General features: G+C 43.8%; 1 protein-coding gene across 3 annotated transcripts in view; it reads left to right on the forward strand.

Annotated features, from left to right (window-relative positions):
- dhrsx (dehydrogenase/reductase (SDR family) X-linked) overlaps positions 1 to 15,139 on the forward strand; it is a 365,248-nt gene that overhangs the window by 114,680 nt on the left and 235,429 nt on the right. For all 3 annotated transcript variants that reach the window (XM_072262658.1, XM_072262659.1, XM_072262660.1), the window contains exon 2: positions 442 to 549. In XM_072262658.1, the coding sequence (XP_072118759.1) occupies positions 442 to 549 (108 nt within the window). The remainder of the gene's footprint in view (positions 1 to 441; positions 550 to 15,139) is intronic.

Raw genomic sequence — 15,139 nt, forward strand, 5'->3', positions numbered from 1 at the left:
GGAGAGGTGCAGCTTTGTGTGAAGCGCAAGATGCTAATTTATTTCACCATGGGCTTCCATTGTGCCAGTACTTATATCAGATCCACACAACTAACCACTTTATACATGCTGTATGTAAACAAGCCTAGAGGCATAATTGTTATGCATTAAAGCAGCAGTTTAAGTGCATCTTATGACTGAACAACTTTTAACTCATTGACAAGAAAAATCTCAACCTTATAGTTTAAATCAATTTCTATTTGTATGTATACATGTTCACATTTAACATATCTTTATAATGTTTTTTTAAAATTGAGTTCAGCTTCTCAAAATAGTGTGATTGGACTTGAATATCATTCTATGCATTGTAGTCCATTTATATGGCCAGTCTACAGCTATTTCTTGTGATTATTCTGCATAAATATGGATATAATATGAACTAAGTTTTATTTCCTCTTGCAGTTCTGCCATCTCAAGATGGGAAAGTTGCCATTGTGACTGGAGGTGCTCAAGGGATTGGGTATGAGACTGCAAAGCATCTATCAAGACTGGGAATGCATGTGATAATCGGTAATTGCTTTATATAATAATATATGAAGTTAATGTCAAATTAGTAGTGATTTGCAATGGAAGGGCCAGTAGCATCATGAAAGATCCCACCCGCCCTGTTCATGGACTGTTCGTTCCCCTCCCATTAGGGAGGAGGCTACGTAGCATCCATGCTAGGACCACCAGACTCAAAAACAGTTACTTTACCCAAGCAGTAAGACAGATCAACAACTCAACCCACTAACCCACCCCTCCACACCCCTCACTACCAATACTTTATCTTTTCCTAGCAACACACACAGAAAGCTGAGGAGCTTAGCAGGTCAGGCATCATCTATGGAAAAGTGTAACTAATCAACGTTTCAGGTAGAAACCCTTCATCAGGTTATTTCTTCAGCGTTTTGATCGGGGCACAACTGCGCAAGCACATGGACATCAACCAAGTAGAACAGCGAGAAGAGTTTAAAAGGAGACGGTTATTTCTTCAGCAGTTTGATCGGGGCATGACTGTGCAAGCACGTGGACATCAGCCAGGTAGAACAGCAAGAAAAGTTTGAAAGGAGACAGCTTTATAGAGCAGGCGCCAGAGGAGCGGGTGACAGAATAGAGGGAGACAGAGTAGGAAGGCTTTGACTTAATGGGGCTTTGGCGATAATGGGTCAAGGTGAGGTAGGTAAACTGTGTAGAATACAGACAGGAAGTATGAGTGTGAGGGTGGTGTTCTGTGCTTGGCGTCAGATGTGGGAAGTTCGGGAGACTCCCAGCCTCCTGGACGGCCACATCTGCACCAGGGGTGTCGAGTTGCAGCTCCTTAGGGTCCGTGTTAGGGAACTGGATATGCAGCTCGAAGACCTTTGTTTGGTCAGGGAAAGTGAGGAGGTGATAGAGCGGAGCTTTAGACAGGTAGTCACACCGGGGCCTCGGGAGACAGATAAGTAGGTAACAATCAGGAGAGGGAAGGGCAAGAGTCAGAGACTAGAGAGTACCCCTGTGGCTGTCCCCCTTGACGATAAGTACTTCTGTTTGAGTACTGTTGGAGGTGGTTGGCCTACCTGGGGGAAGCAACAGTGGCTGTGCCTCTGGCACAGAGTCTGGCCCTGTGGCTCAGAAGGGTAGGGAAAGGAAGAGGATGGCAGCAGTGATAGGGGACTCTATAGTTAGGGGGTCAGACAGGCGATTCTATGGACGCAGGAAAGAAATACGGATAGTAGTTTGCCTCCCAGGTACCAGGGTCTGGGATGTTTCTGATCGCGTCCACGATATCCTGAAGTGGGAAGGAGAACAGCCAGAGGTCGTGGTACATATTGGTACTGACGACATAGGTAGGAAAAGGGAGGAAGCCCTGAAAACAGACTACAGGGAGTTAGGAAGGAAGTTGAGAAGCAGGGCATCAAAGGTAGTAATCTTGGGATTTACGCCTGTGCCATGTGACAGTGAGTATAGGAATAGAGTGAGGTGGAGGATAAATACGTGGCTGAAGGATTGGAGCAGGGGGCAGGGATTCAGACTTCTGGATCATTGGGACCTCCTTTGGGGCAGGTGTGACCTGTACAAAAAGGACGGGTTGCACTTGAATCCCAGGGAGACCAATATCCTGGCGGGGAGGTTTGAAAAGGCTATTAGGGAGAGTTTAAACTAATCACGGGGGAGTTGGGAACTGAACTGTAGGGACGGAGGAAGAGGCGGTTGGCTCACAAATAGAGAAAGCTTGAAGACAGTGTGAGAGGGAGGATAGGCAGGTGGTAGAGAAGGGATGCGCTCAGACCAATGGTTTGAGATGTGTCTATTTTAATGCAAGGAGTATTATGAACAAAGTGGTTGAGCTTAGAGCGTGGATCAATACTTGGAGCTATGATGTTGTGGCCATTACAGAGACTTGGATGGCTCAGGGGCAGGAATGGTTACTTTGAGTGCCAGGCTTTAGATGTTTCAGAAGGGACAGGGAGGGAGGCAAAAGTGGTGGGGGCGTGGCACTGTTGATCAGAGATAGTGTCACGGCTGCAGAAAAGGAGGAAGTCATGGAGGGATTGTCTACGAAGTTTCTGTGGGTGGAAGTTAGGAACAGGAAAGGGTCAATAACTCCACTGAGTGTTTTTTATAGACCACCCAATAGTAACAGGGACATTGAGGAGCAGATAGGGAGACAGATTTTGGAAAGGTGTAATAATAACAGGGTTGTTGTTGTGGGAGATTTTAATTTCCCAAATACCGATTGGCATGACCCTAGAGCGAGGGGTTTAGATGGGGTGGAGTTTGTTAGGTGTGTTTAGGAAGGTTTCTTGACAGAATATGTAGATAAGCCTACAAGAGGAGAGGCTGTACTTGATCTGGTATTCGGAAATGAACCTGGCCAGGTGTCAGGTCTCTCAGTGGGAGAGCATTTTTTGAGATAGTGATCACAATCCTATCTCCTTTACCATAGCTTTGGAGAGGGATAGGAACAGACAAGTTAGGAAAGCGTTTAATTGGAGTAAGAGGAAATATACGGCTGTCAGGCAAGAACCTGGAAGCATAAATTGGAAACAGATGTTCTCAGGGAAACGTATGGAAGAAATGTGGCAAATGTTCGGGGGATATTTGCATGGAGTTCTGCATAGGTATGTTCCAGTGAGACAGGGAGAGGATGGTAGGGTACAGGAACCGTGGTGTACAAAGGCTGTTGTAAATCTAGTCAAGAAGAAAAGAGCTTACGAAAGGTTCAAAAAACTGGGTAATGATTGGAATCCAGAAGATTATGAGGCTTGCAAAAAGGAGCTTAAGAATGAAATTAGGAGAGCCAGAAGGGGCCATGAGAAGGCCTTGACGGACAGGATTCAGGAAAATCCCAATACATTCTACAAGTATGTGAAGAGTAAGAGGATAAGACGTGAGACAGTAGGACTAATCAAGTGTGACAGTGGAAAAGTGTGTATGGAACCGGAGGAGATAGCGGAGGTACTTAATGAATACTTTGCTTCAGTATTCACTACGGAAAACAATCTTGGCAATTTTAGGGATGACTTACAGCAGACTGAAAAATTTGAGCATTTAGATATTAAGCAAGAGGTTATGCTGGAGTTTTGGAAAGCATCAAGTTGGATAAGTCACCGGGACCGGACAAGATGTACCCCAGGCTACTGTGGGAGGCGAGGGAGGAGATTGCTAAGCCTCTGACGATGATCTTTACCTCATCAATGGGGATGGAAGAGGTTCTGGAGGATTGGTGGTTTGTGGATATTGTTACCTTATTCAAGAAAGGGAGTTGAGATAGCCCAGGAAATTATAGACCAGTAAGTCTTACTTTAGTAGTTGGTAAGTTGATGGAGAAGATCCTGAGAGGCAGAATTTATGAACATTTGGAGAGGCATAATATGATTAGAAATAGTCAGCATGGCTTTGTGAAAGGCAGGTTGTGCTTTACGAACTTGATTGAATTTTTTGAGGATGTAACTAAACACATTGACAAAGGAAGAGCAGTAGATGTAGTGTATATGGATTTCAGCAAGGCCTTTCATAAGGTACCCAATGCAAAGCTTATTGAGAAAGTAAGGAGGCATGGGATCCAAGTGGACATTGCTTTGTGGATCCAGAACTGGTTTGCCCGCAGAAGGCAAAGAGTAGTTGTAGACGGGTCATATTCTGCATGGAGGTTGGTCACCAGTGGTGTGCCTCAGGGATCTGTTCTGGGACCCCTACTCTTCGTGATTTTTTATAAATGACCTGGATGAGGAAGTGGAGGGAAGGGTTAGTAAATTTGCTGATGACACAAAGTGGATGTTGTGGATAGTGTGGAGGGCTGTCAGAGGTTACAGTGGGACATTGATAGGATGCAAAACTGGGCTGAGAAGTGGCAAATGGAGTTCAACCCAGATAGGTGTGAGGCGATTCATTTTGGTAGGTCAAATGTGATAACAGAACATAGTATTAATGGTAAGACTCTTGGCAGTGTGGAGGACCAGAGGGATCTTGGGGTCTGAATCCATAGGACACTCAAAGCTGCCACGCAGATTGACTCTGTGGTTAAGAAGGCATACGATGCATTGGCCTTCATCAATCATGGGACTGAGTTTAGGAGCCAAGAGGTAATGTTGCAGCTATATAGGACCCTGGTCAGACCCCACTTGGACTACTGTGCTCAGTTCTGGTCGCCTCACTGCATGAAGGATGTAGAAACCATAGAAAGGGTGCAGAGGAGATTTACAAGGATGTTGCCTGGATTGGGGAGCATACCTTATGAGAATAGGTTGTGTGAACTCGACCCTTTCTCCTTGGAGCGATGGAGAATGATTGGTGACCTGACAGAGGTGTATAAGATGATGGGAGGCATTGATCTTGTGGATAGTCAGGGGCTTTTTCCCAGGGCTGAAATGTTAGCACGAGAGGGAACAGTTTTAAGATGCTTGGAAGTAGGTACAGAGGAGATGCCAGGGGTAAGTTTTTTATGCAGAGAGTGCTGAGTGCATGGAATGGGCTGCCGGTGACAGAGCTGGAGGCGAATATGATAGAGTCTTTTAAGAGACTCCTGGACTGGTACATGGAGCTCAGAAAAATTGAGGGCTATGGGTAACACTTGGTAATTTCTAAGGTTTTTTATGTTTCTATGTTTCTGTCAGGACTCAATTTTTCCTGTCAGAATTACCTTATGTTCAAACATGTCTGTGCCTAGGGTCACTTTATGGACATATATAATCTATGCATAAGCTATTTTATATATTCATATCAGTTATTCTTTTTTATTATTGTATTCATTATCTTGGTGTATTTGTTTGTGCTGCACTGAATCTGGAGTAACAGTTACTTTGTTCTCCTTTGCGTTTGTGTACTGGAAATGACATTAAACAATCTTGAATCTTGAATTTCCATGTTGCACATTCAAGGTTCAATGCTCATAGTTCAAGATCAGTTTATTGTCATTCAACTGTACACTTACATACCGCCAAATGAAACAATATCTCTCCAGACCAAGGTGCACAACACAGTACATATAACCCACACACGTAACACAAAGTAAATATTACCACAAATAAATTAGCAAATAATAATGTGCATATATGATACAAGTTAGAAAGTAAACAGTACAATGCTACTGCTGTTTCTGTGTGATGAGACTGCATGATGAAATTCATATGTGTCGGCAGTGAGTTCAGTACTCTTATGGCCTGGGGTGGAAGCTGTAACCCATCCTAACCACAAAATACTCTGCAGATGCTGGGGTCAAAGCAACATGCACAACACGCTGGAGGAACTCAGCAGGTCGTGCAGCATCCCTGGAAACAAACAGTCAATGTTTCGGGCTGAGACCCTTCATCAGTCTTGACGGAGGGTCTCGGCCCAAAACGTTGACTGTTCGTTTCCACAGGTGCTGCCCGACCTGCTGAGTTCCTCCAGCGTGCTGAACCCATCCTAACAGTTCTTGTCCTAATTCTATGATACCTCCTGCCTGATAATAGGGTGTCACAGAGCAACCTTCAGGAATCAAACTTGTCATGTAGAAGCTGATGTCTTTATACCTTATAATAATCCCGACCACAGAACAATAAAGAAACAGGCAAAGCAAGAAAAGTTGGTAATGAAAATCCCAACAGTATTCTCAGGTTGTGAAAACAAACCGGGAAAAGGTGGGATGAAGAGCATTGGGCTGGGAGTTGTATGTTGCCATGCTGGTATATTCTAATTGCAGTGGGAATTTTGATTTCCTATCTGGCTGCATCTTTGTGAGGTCCGGAAGCTGCAAGGCATCGGACCACAAGAGTGTACAGAGGATAGTAAATCTGTCGAGAGGATTACTGGGCTCTCCCTTCTCCCTGTTTGTGAGCATTCTATACAAAGGGCCTAATGCATTGTTGAGGATCTCTACCACAATGTCTTTGACCCATGACCATCAGAAAGAAGGCGCAGGAGCATCAGGACTAGGACTATTAGACTGAGTAACAGCTTCTTCTTTCAGGCTGAGGGACCAATGAATACTTGCCACCACCAATGTCTCGTCACAAGGACAGTGAACTATTTACCCGCGCTGTGCACTACATACATTTTGAATTATATTATATTAACTTATCTTTGGTAATATTTTATTTATTGTGCTGTGTGTGATAGATGTTTTGTGGGTGCACTGTGGTCCACTGGAACATTGTTTCATTTAGTTCTAAACTGTATCGTTTGGTACAGTCAATAAACTTGATGACAATAAACTTGAATTTGAACCTTTAGCCATTGTTGTTTTGCTGGCATCCCTACTAGTGTCACCTTCCAATCAACTTTGGCCAGCTGCAGTCTCATGCCTCTGTAATTCCCTTTTACTCCACTGTATTAGTAATACATCTAACTTCATCTTCTCCCTCTCAAACTGCAGGGTGAATTCTATCATACTATCACTGTCTCCTAAGGGTTCTTTTACCCTAAGCTCCAGAATCCAGAATTGTCTTTTCCTTAATGGTCTCGACCATAAGCTACTGCTTTCCCAAGGCAGTGAGCAAAGTAGACAAAGATCTATGAAACGGTGGCTGTTTCCATGACGCACAACGTACTGTGTGATTGGTACATATCCATTTTATTTCTGCTCTGCAGAAGGATGTGTGCAACAGGAAGTATTATTTTGTCCTTTACCTATTGTATTGGTAACCACTACTTTTTTTAAAAAATGGCACAATAGGAAAGAAAGAGATTAGCTTTATTTGTCACATGTACTTCGAAACATGAAAACACTGTGAAATACGTCATTTTGTGTCAACAACCAATGCATTCTGAAGATGTAAACATGCGGAATTCTGCAGATGCTGGAAATTCAAGCAGCACACATCAAAGTTGCTGGTGAACGCAGCAGGCCAGGCAGCATCTCTAAGAAGAGGTATAGTCGACGTTTCAGGCCGAGACCCTTTGTCAGGACTAACTGAAGAAAGAGCTAGTAAGAGATTTGAAAGTTGGAGGGGGAGGGGGAGATCCAAAATGATAGGAGAAGACAGGAGGAGGAGGGATAGAGCCAAGAGCTGGACAGGTGATTGGCAAAAGGGATATGAGAGGATCATGGGACGGGAGGCCCAGGGAGAAGGAAAAGAGGGAGCGGGGGGAGAAGCCCAGAGGAGATGTGCTTTGAGTATCCTGCAAGTGTCGCTACGCTTCTGGTGCCAAAGTAGCATGGCCACATCTTGCTAATCTGTACGTCTTTGGAATGTGTGAGGAAATGAAAACACCCGGAAAAATCCCACACAGCCACGGATGAACGTGGAAAATCTTTGCTGACACCGGCAGGAATTGAACCACAATCGCTGGTCTGTAAAGCAGTACGCTAACCACTACGCTCTTGTGGATCCAGCTGAATCCAAGAAGTTTTCCTCCCATTTGGCCCATGTGCTAGAGAGTAGCGATTCCTACATTGGCCTCAGTCACTTTAGAACCAACAGATCTGCGTTGGAAGCAAGTTATCCCTGATCTCAAGAGTCTTCCTTGGAGGAGAAGTGAGGACAGAAATATTTATCATATGAAGTTGGTGATATATATGTTAAAAATGAATCTTAAATTTAAAAAAATTGCTGTGTCTAAGTGATAGTTTGCAGAGAATTGAAGTTGGTCTTTTCAGCTGTTTGCTATGCCCAGCTGTGCCGGAAGCGGTCATGTAAACAGTAAGACTTAAAGCCTCAAGTTTCAATATTTTTAATTTCCTTTATCTTTAGTCCAGAATGCTGAGAGCAACTGCAGATAAATATTTTGTCAGAAGTGCAATTTCGGCTGCTGCCTGAGGAGAGTCTGGTGTTTCTGATAAGTAGGCCCATTACACCATTGCATTGCAGGCTGCCATAAAGGATTGTCAAGCAGGTTGATCATAGGAGCAGAACTAGGCCATTCAGCCCATCGAGTCTTCTCCACCATTCGATCAGGGCTGATTTACTTTCCCTGTCAGCACCATTCCCCTGCCTTCACCCCATCACCCTTCACCCTTAGACCACAAGACCATAAGACATAGGAGCAGAACTAGGCCATTCAGCCCATCAAATCTGCTCCACCATTTCACCATAGCTGATCCCGGATCCCACTCAACCCCATAGTCCTGTTCTTTCACCATATCCCTTGATGCCCTGACCAATCAGGAATCTATCAACTTCTGCTTTGAATATACCCACGGACTTGGTCTCCACTGCAGTCTGTGGCAGAACATTCCACAAATTCACCACTCTTTGGCTAAAAATATTTCTCCTTACTTCTGTTCTAAAAGTTTCCCCTCAATTTTGAAGCTGTAGCCTCTAGTTCTGAATACCCTCACCAGAGAAAACATCCACCTTATCCAGTCCTTTCAACATTTGGTAGGTTTCAGTGAGATCCTCATACTTTCTTCTAAATTCCAGTGAGTACAGACTCAAAGCTGCCAAATGCTCCTAATATGTTAACCCATTCATTCCCAGAAATGTCCTCTGGACACTCTCCAATGACAATACACCCTTTCTGAGATAAGGGGCCCTAAACTGTCGACAATAGTCCAAGTGTGGCCTTATAAAACTTCAGCATTATCTCCTTTTTTTGTATTCTATTCCCCTTGACATAAATGCCAACATTGCATTTAAAAACGCAAACACAAGGAAATCTGCAGATGCTGGGATTTCAAGCAACACACATAAAAATTGCTGGTGAATGCAGCAGGCCAGGCAGCATCTATAGGAAGAGGTACTGACGAAGGGTCTTGGCCCGAAACGTCGACTGTACCTCCTCCTATACATGCCACCTGGCCTGCTGCGTTCGCCAGCAATTTTTATGTGTGTTGCCCAACATTGCATTTGCCTTCTTTACCTCAGACTTGACCTGTAAATTAACCGTCTGGGAGTCTTCCACAAGGACTCCTAATTCCCTTTGCACCTCTGATGTTGAATTTTCTCCCCATTTAGATAACAGTTTGTACTATTGTACCTTTTACCAAAATGCATTATTATACATTTCCCAACACTCTATTCCATCAGCCACTTTTTTGTCCATTCTTTCAATTGATCTAAGTCCTGTTACAATTGCATTGCTTCCTCAGCAATACCTACTCCTCCACCTATCTTCTTATCATCTGCAAACTTTGCCACAAAGCCATCAATTCCACTATCTAAATCATTGACAAACAATATGAAAAGTAGCAGTCCCAATTCTGACCCCTGAGGAACACCACTAGTCACTGGCAGCCAACCAGAAATGGTCCCCTTTATTCCCATTCGCTGCCTCCTGTCTGTCAGCCATTCCTCTATTCATGCTAATATATTTCCAGTAACATTATTAGATTTTATCTTGTTAAGCAGTCTCATGTGTGGTATCTTATCAAATGCCTTCTGAAAATCTAAGTAAATGACATCCCCTGCCTCTCCTTTGCCCACCCTTTTGTTACTTCCTCGAAGAATTCTAATAGATTTGTCAGGCAAGATTTCCCTTTGCAGAAATCATGCTGACTTTGCCTTGTTTTATCATTAGTCTCCAAGTACCCCAAAACCTTGTCCTTAATAATAGACTCCAACACTTTCCCAACCACTGAGGCTAGGCCAACTAGCCTATAATTGACTTCCTTTTGTCACTCTTTAAAGAGTGGCGTGACATTTGCAATTTTCTAGTCCTCCGGAACCGTGCCAGAATCAGGTGATTCTTGAAAGAATATGACCAATGTATCCATTATCTCTTCAGCAACCTCTTTCAGGACTCTGGGATGTAGTCCATCTGGTCCAGGTGACTTATCCACCTTAAAACCTTTCAGTTTACCTCACACTTTTTCCTTTGTAAAAGCAATGACACTCACTCCTGCGCCCTGAGAGTCATGGACCTCTGGCATACAGCTATTGTCTACCACAGTAAAGACAGATGCAAAGTACCCAGTAAGTCCATCTGCCATTTCTTTGTCCCCCATTTCTACCTCACCAGCATCATTTTCCAGTGGTCCAATATCAACTTTTACCTCCCTTTTATTCTCTATCTAACTCAAAAAAACTTTTAGTATCCTGCTTTATATTATTAGCTAGTTGGCTCTCATATTTCATCTTTTCCCTTTTTAGTTGCCTTTTGTTGGATTTTAAAAGTTTCTCAATCATCCAACTTTCCACTCATTTTTGCTCCCTTATATGCCCTTTCCTTGGCTTTTATGTAGTCCTTAACTTCCCTTGTCAGCCACGGTTGCCTATCCCTGCCACTTGAGAACAACTTCTGTGGGACATATCAATCCTGCGCCTTGTGAACCATTCCCAGAAACTTCAGCCAGCTCTGTTCCACTGTCATCCTGGTCAGAATCCCCCTCGAATCCACCTGGGCAAACTCCTCTCTCATGCTTCTGTAATTCCCTTTATTCTATTGTGATACTGATACATGCGACTTATGCTTCTCCCTCTCAAATTGCAGTATGAGTTCTATCATATTATGATCAGCAGCAAGAACCCTTCTGAGCAAGAACTCTGTTAAAGTAAACTTGGCATTAAGGGGCACAAAATTATGTTGCCACTGCAATATATATGGAAGTTTACACTCAGTGGCCACTTTGTGAGGTACCCCCTGTACCTAATAAAGTAGCCAATGGGTGTATGTTCGTGGTCTTCTGCTGCTGAATCCTGTCTGGGGTGTAGTCCATCTGGTCCAGGTGACTTACCTACCTTCAGACCATTGAGCTTCCCAAGCACCTTCGCCTTGGTAATAGTAACTGCACTCGCTTCTGCCCCCAGACACTCTTGAATTTCTGGCATACTGTTAGTGTCTTCCACAGTGAAGACAAAATAAGTTTGTCCACTATTTCTTTGTCCCCCGTTACTACTTTTCCAGTGCCATTTTTCAGCAGTGTTACCTCTCTTTTACTCTATCTGGAAATATCTGGAAAAACTTTTGGTATCCCCTTTGATATTACCGGCCAAATGAATATTACCATATTTCATTTTTCCTCACCTTATGGTTTTTTTAGGTGCCTTCTGTTGGTTTTTAAAAGCTTCCCAATACTCTAACTTCCCACTAATTTTTTCTTAATTGTATGCCTTATCTTTTGCTTTTATACTATCTTTGATGTCCCTTGTCAGCCATGGTTGCCTTATCCTCCCGTTTGAATAATTATTTATCTCTGTGATGTATAAGGCCTCCACCTTCCAAGTTGTCTCCAGCAACTCCAGCCATTGCTGTTCTGCCATCGTCCCTGCTAGTGTCCCCTTCCAATCAACTTTGGCCAGCTCCCCTCTCGTGCCTGTGTAGTTCTCTTTATTGAACTGTAATGCTGTTACATCAGACTTTATCCCTTCCCTCTCAAACTGCCAGGTGAATTCTATCATATTATGGTCACTGCCTCCTAAGGGTTCCTTTACTTTTAAGCTCTGTAATTAAATCTGGGTCATTACATAACACCCAATCCAGAATTGCCTTTCCCTTAGTGGGCTCAACCACAAGCTGCTCTACAAAGCCATTTCATAGACACTCTATAAATTCTCTCTCTTGGTATCCAGCACCAACCTGATTTTCCCAAGCAACCTTCATATTGAAAACCCCACAGCGATTGTAATATTGCCGTTGTTGCATATTTCTTCTATTGCCCCTTGCATTTTAATCCCACATCCTGGCTACTATTTGGGGTCTTGTCTGTAACTCCCATCAGGATCTTTTTACCTTTGCTGTTTCTTAACCCAACCCACAAGGATCCTATATCTTCCGGTCCTATGTCACCGCTTTGTCAGGATTTGATTTTGTTTTTTACTAACAGAGCCGCACTACCCTCTCTGCCTATCTGCCTGTCCTTTCGATAAAAGATGTATCCTTGGATGTTACGCTCCCAACTATGATCTTCTTTCAGCTATGGCTCAGTGATGCCCACAATCTCATACCTCCCGATCTCCAAGATCATCTACTTTATTTTATATACTGTGTGCATTCAAATATAACACCTTCAGTCCTGTATTCATCACTCTTTTCAATTTTGCTCCCCCATAACAGTTTCATCTCATCCTACTAACTGCAATTTTGCACGATCATCTGCCTGTCCTTCCTCACAGTCTCAATACACACTGCATCGACGTGTATACCAACTGCACCAACCTCAGTCCTAACCCTGTGGATCCCATCCCCCTGCCAACTTAGTTTAAGCCCTCCCCAACTGCTGTAGACAAGATGACTAGAAGAATATTTATCCTCCTTGGGTTCAGGTTATACCTTCCCCAGAAGAGATCTCAATGATCCAGAAATCAGAAACCTTGCCCCTTGCACCACTTCCTCAGCCATTCTTTCATCTGTACTATCATCCTATTCCTGCCCTGACGAGCACTTGATACTGTGTGTAATCCTGAGATTACTACCTTGGGGGTCCTGCTCTCCAGCCTCTTCCCTAACTGGCTATATTCACTGCACAGGACCCTCACTCCCTTTCTACCCATGTCATTGGTGCCAATGTGGACCAGGACCCCCGGCTGCTCACCCTCCCTCTTGAGAATCTTCTGCAGCCGTTCTGAGACATCCTGGACCCCAGCACCCGGGATGCATCACCTCATACTAACTTCTCAGACTTAAGTTCTAACCTGCATCTGTTCTTGCCCAAGCCTGTTGAGACAGAGCCTGACCAGTCCAACATTGGCCACTCTGCGGAACCTCACATAGGCTCTTATTAAACCAAACAATTGCCAGCTCGGTAGACAAGCTCCAACAGGCCCCACTCACTTTTTAAATCTGGCATGTAATATTCACAAGGACCTGTCTCCAACTCATTCCGTGATCTTCCGCTCCACAGCCAAGTCCTGACAGGCTGTTGTGCATGAAAATTCCAGGAGTTCAGCAGTGTCTGAGAAACTCAAACCACCCTGTCTGGCATGAGCAAACATTCCATGATCAGCCACTTAGATCGTACTTCTTCCCCATTCTGACATTTGGTCTGAACAACTGAACCTTGTTCCCATGTCTGCGTGTGTGGCATTGAGTTGCTGCCACAAGATTGGCTGATTAGAGACTTGCATTAAGCAGGTGTGCAGGTATATCTAATAAAGTGGCTACTGAGTGTATATCAGGCAAGGGATCATTACACTATGGAAAGGGATACAAGTTATAGCACACAGGGTATGTCCACCAGTCACATTGTGCAGTGGGTTATGGTCTTTTGTCACACAACGTACAGTAGATCATTGACTTGTCACAGAAGCCATCATAGTATTGTGATTCCATAATGGACAATAGATTGACATCCATTTCAACAGCTCAGGTACAACATTTGGACAAAGTGATTTTCATTCATCAATAAACTTGTCCTGGATCAACAATGTTGATGTCACAGCTAGGAAAGCTCACCAATGCCTCTATTTGCTCTGGAGATGAAAGGAATTTGGCATGTTCCCATTGACCCTTACCAATTTTTATTGATGCATCATAGAAAGCATTCTATCAGGATGCATAACTGCAACTGCACGTGACTCCAAGAAACTGCCAAGAGTTATGGCGCAGCTCAGGACATTATGGGAACCAGCCTCCCCTCCATAGACTCAGTCTGTACTTCTTGCTGCATCGCTAAAGTAACTAGCATAATCAAAGGTCCCAATCACCCTGGACAATGTTTCTTCTATCCTCTCCCATCAGGCAGAAAGATACAAAAGCCTCAAAGAACCTACCACCAGGTCAGCTTCTATACTGCTGTTGCTAACCATTCTACTTACCTGGAGAGTTTTTCTCCAGATAATCCTAAATGATCTTCTCCATGGTCTTGACTACGGTTTACACAACACTGCCAGCCGGCTGTACTCAGTCACTTGAGATACTGCGTGCTTCCTTCACCAGACAAGAAACAGTTCACGATGACAGATTTCAAATCCTATTTGGGGACTTCAGTCAGGCTTGTTTGAATAAACCTCTGCCCAATTGCCATCAGCATATAACCTGTGGCACCAGAAGACCCAACACATTGGACGACTGCTATACCATGATAAGGAATGCCTACCATTTCATGCCCAGACTGCATTTTGAGAAATCTGGTCACTTGGCTGCCCTTCTCCTACATACAAACAGGGAGATGCTAAAGAACAAAGCTCCAGAGATTAGGATAACAGAGGTGGTCGTGGGAGGCAGAGGAGTAGGTTCAGGATTACTTCAAGGATGCTGTCTAAGTTGCATGTCATCCTGGCCAATGTCGCCCATCCACTACATAATGTACTGGGTGGGAACAGGAGTACATTCAGCCAGAGACTCATTCCACCGAGATGCAACGCAGAGCGTCATAGGAAGTCATTCCTGCCTGTGGCCATCAAACTTTACAACTCCTCCCTTGAAGGGTCAGACACCCTGAGGCAATAGGCTGGTCCTGGATTTATTTCATAATTTACTGGCATAATTTACATATTACTATTTAACTATTTATGGTTCTATTACTACTTATTATTTGTGGTGCAACTGTAACGAAAACCAATTTCCCCCGGGATCAATAAAGTATGACTATGACTATGACTATAAGTCAGTGGACAGGGTCACGTTCAAGGTCTCATCAGTTGATCTGAATGAATACACCATCGTTGTCACGGACTTTATAAAAAACAGTCATAGATGAGTGTGATCCCACAAAATCCTTCAGTCTTCCATAACCAGAAACCCTGGATGAACCATGAGGTCCGCAATCTGCTGAGGGCCAGGTCAGTGGCATTCAGGTCTGGCAACCAAATAAGATACAAGAGGTCCAGATATGATC

The sequence above is a fragment of the Mobula birostris genome, chromosome 7 (genome assembly GCF_030028105.1).
Source record: "Mobula birostris isolate sMobBir1 chromosome 7, sMobBir1.hap1, whole genome shotgun sequence".
In the NCBI taxonomy this organism is placed as follows: Eukaryota; Metazoa; Chordata; class Chondrichthyes; order Myliobatiformes; family Myliobatidae; genus Mobula; species Mobula birostris.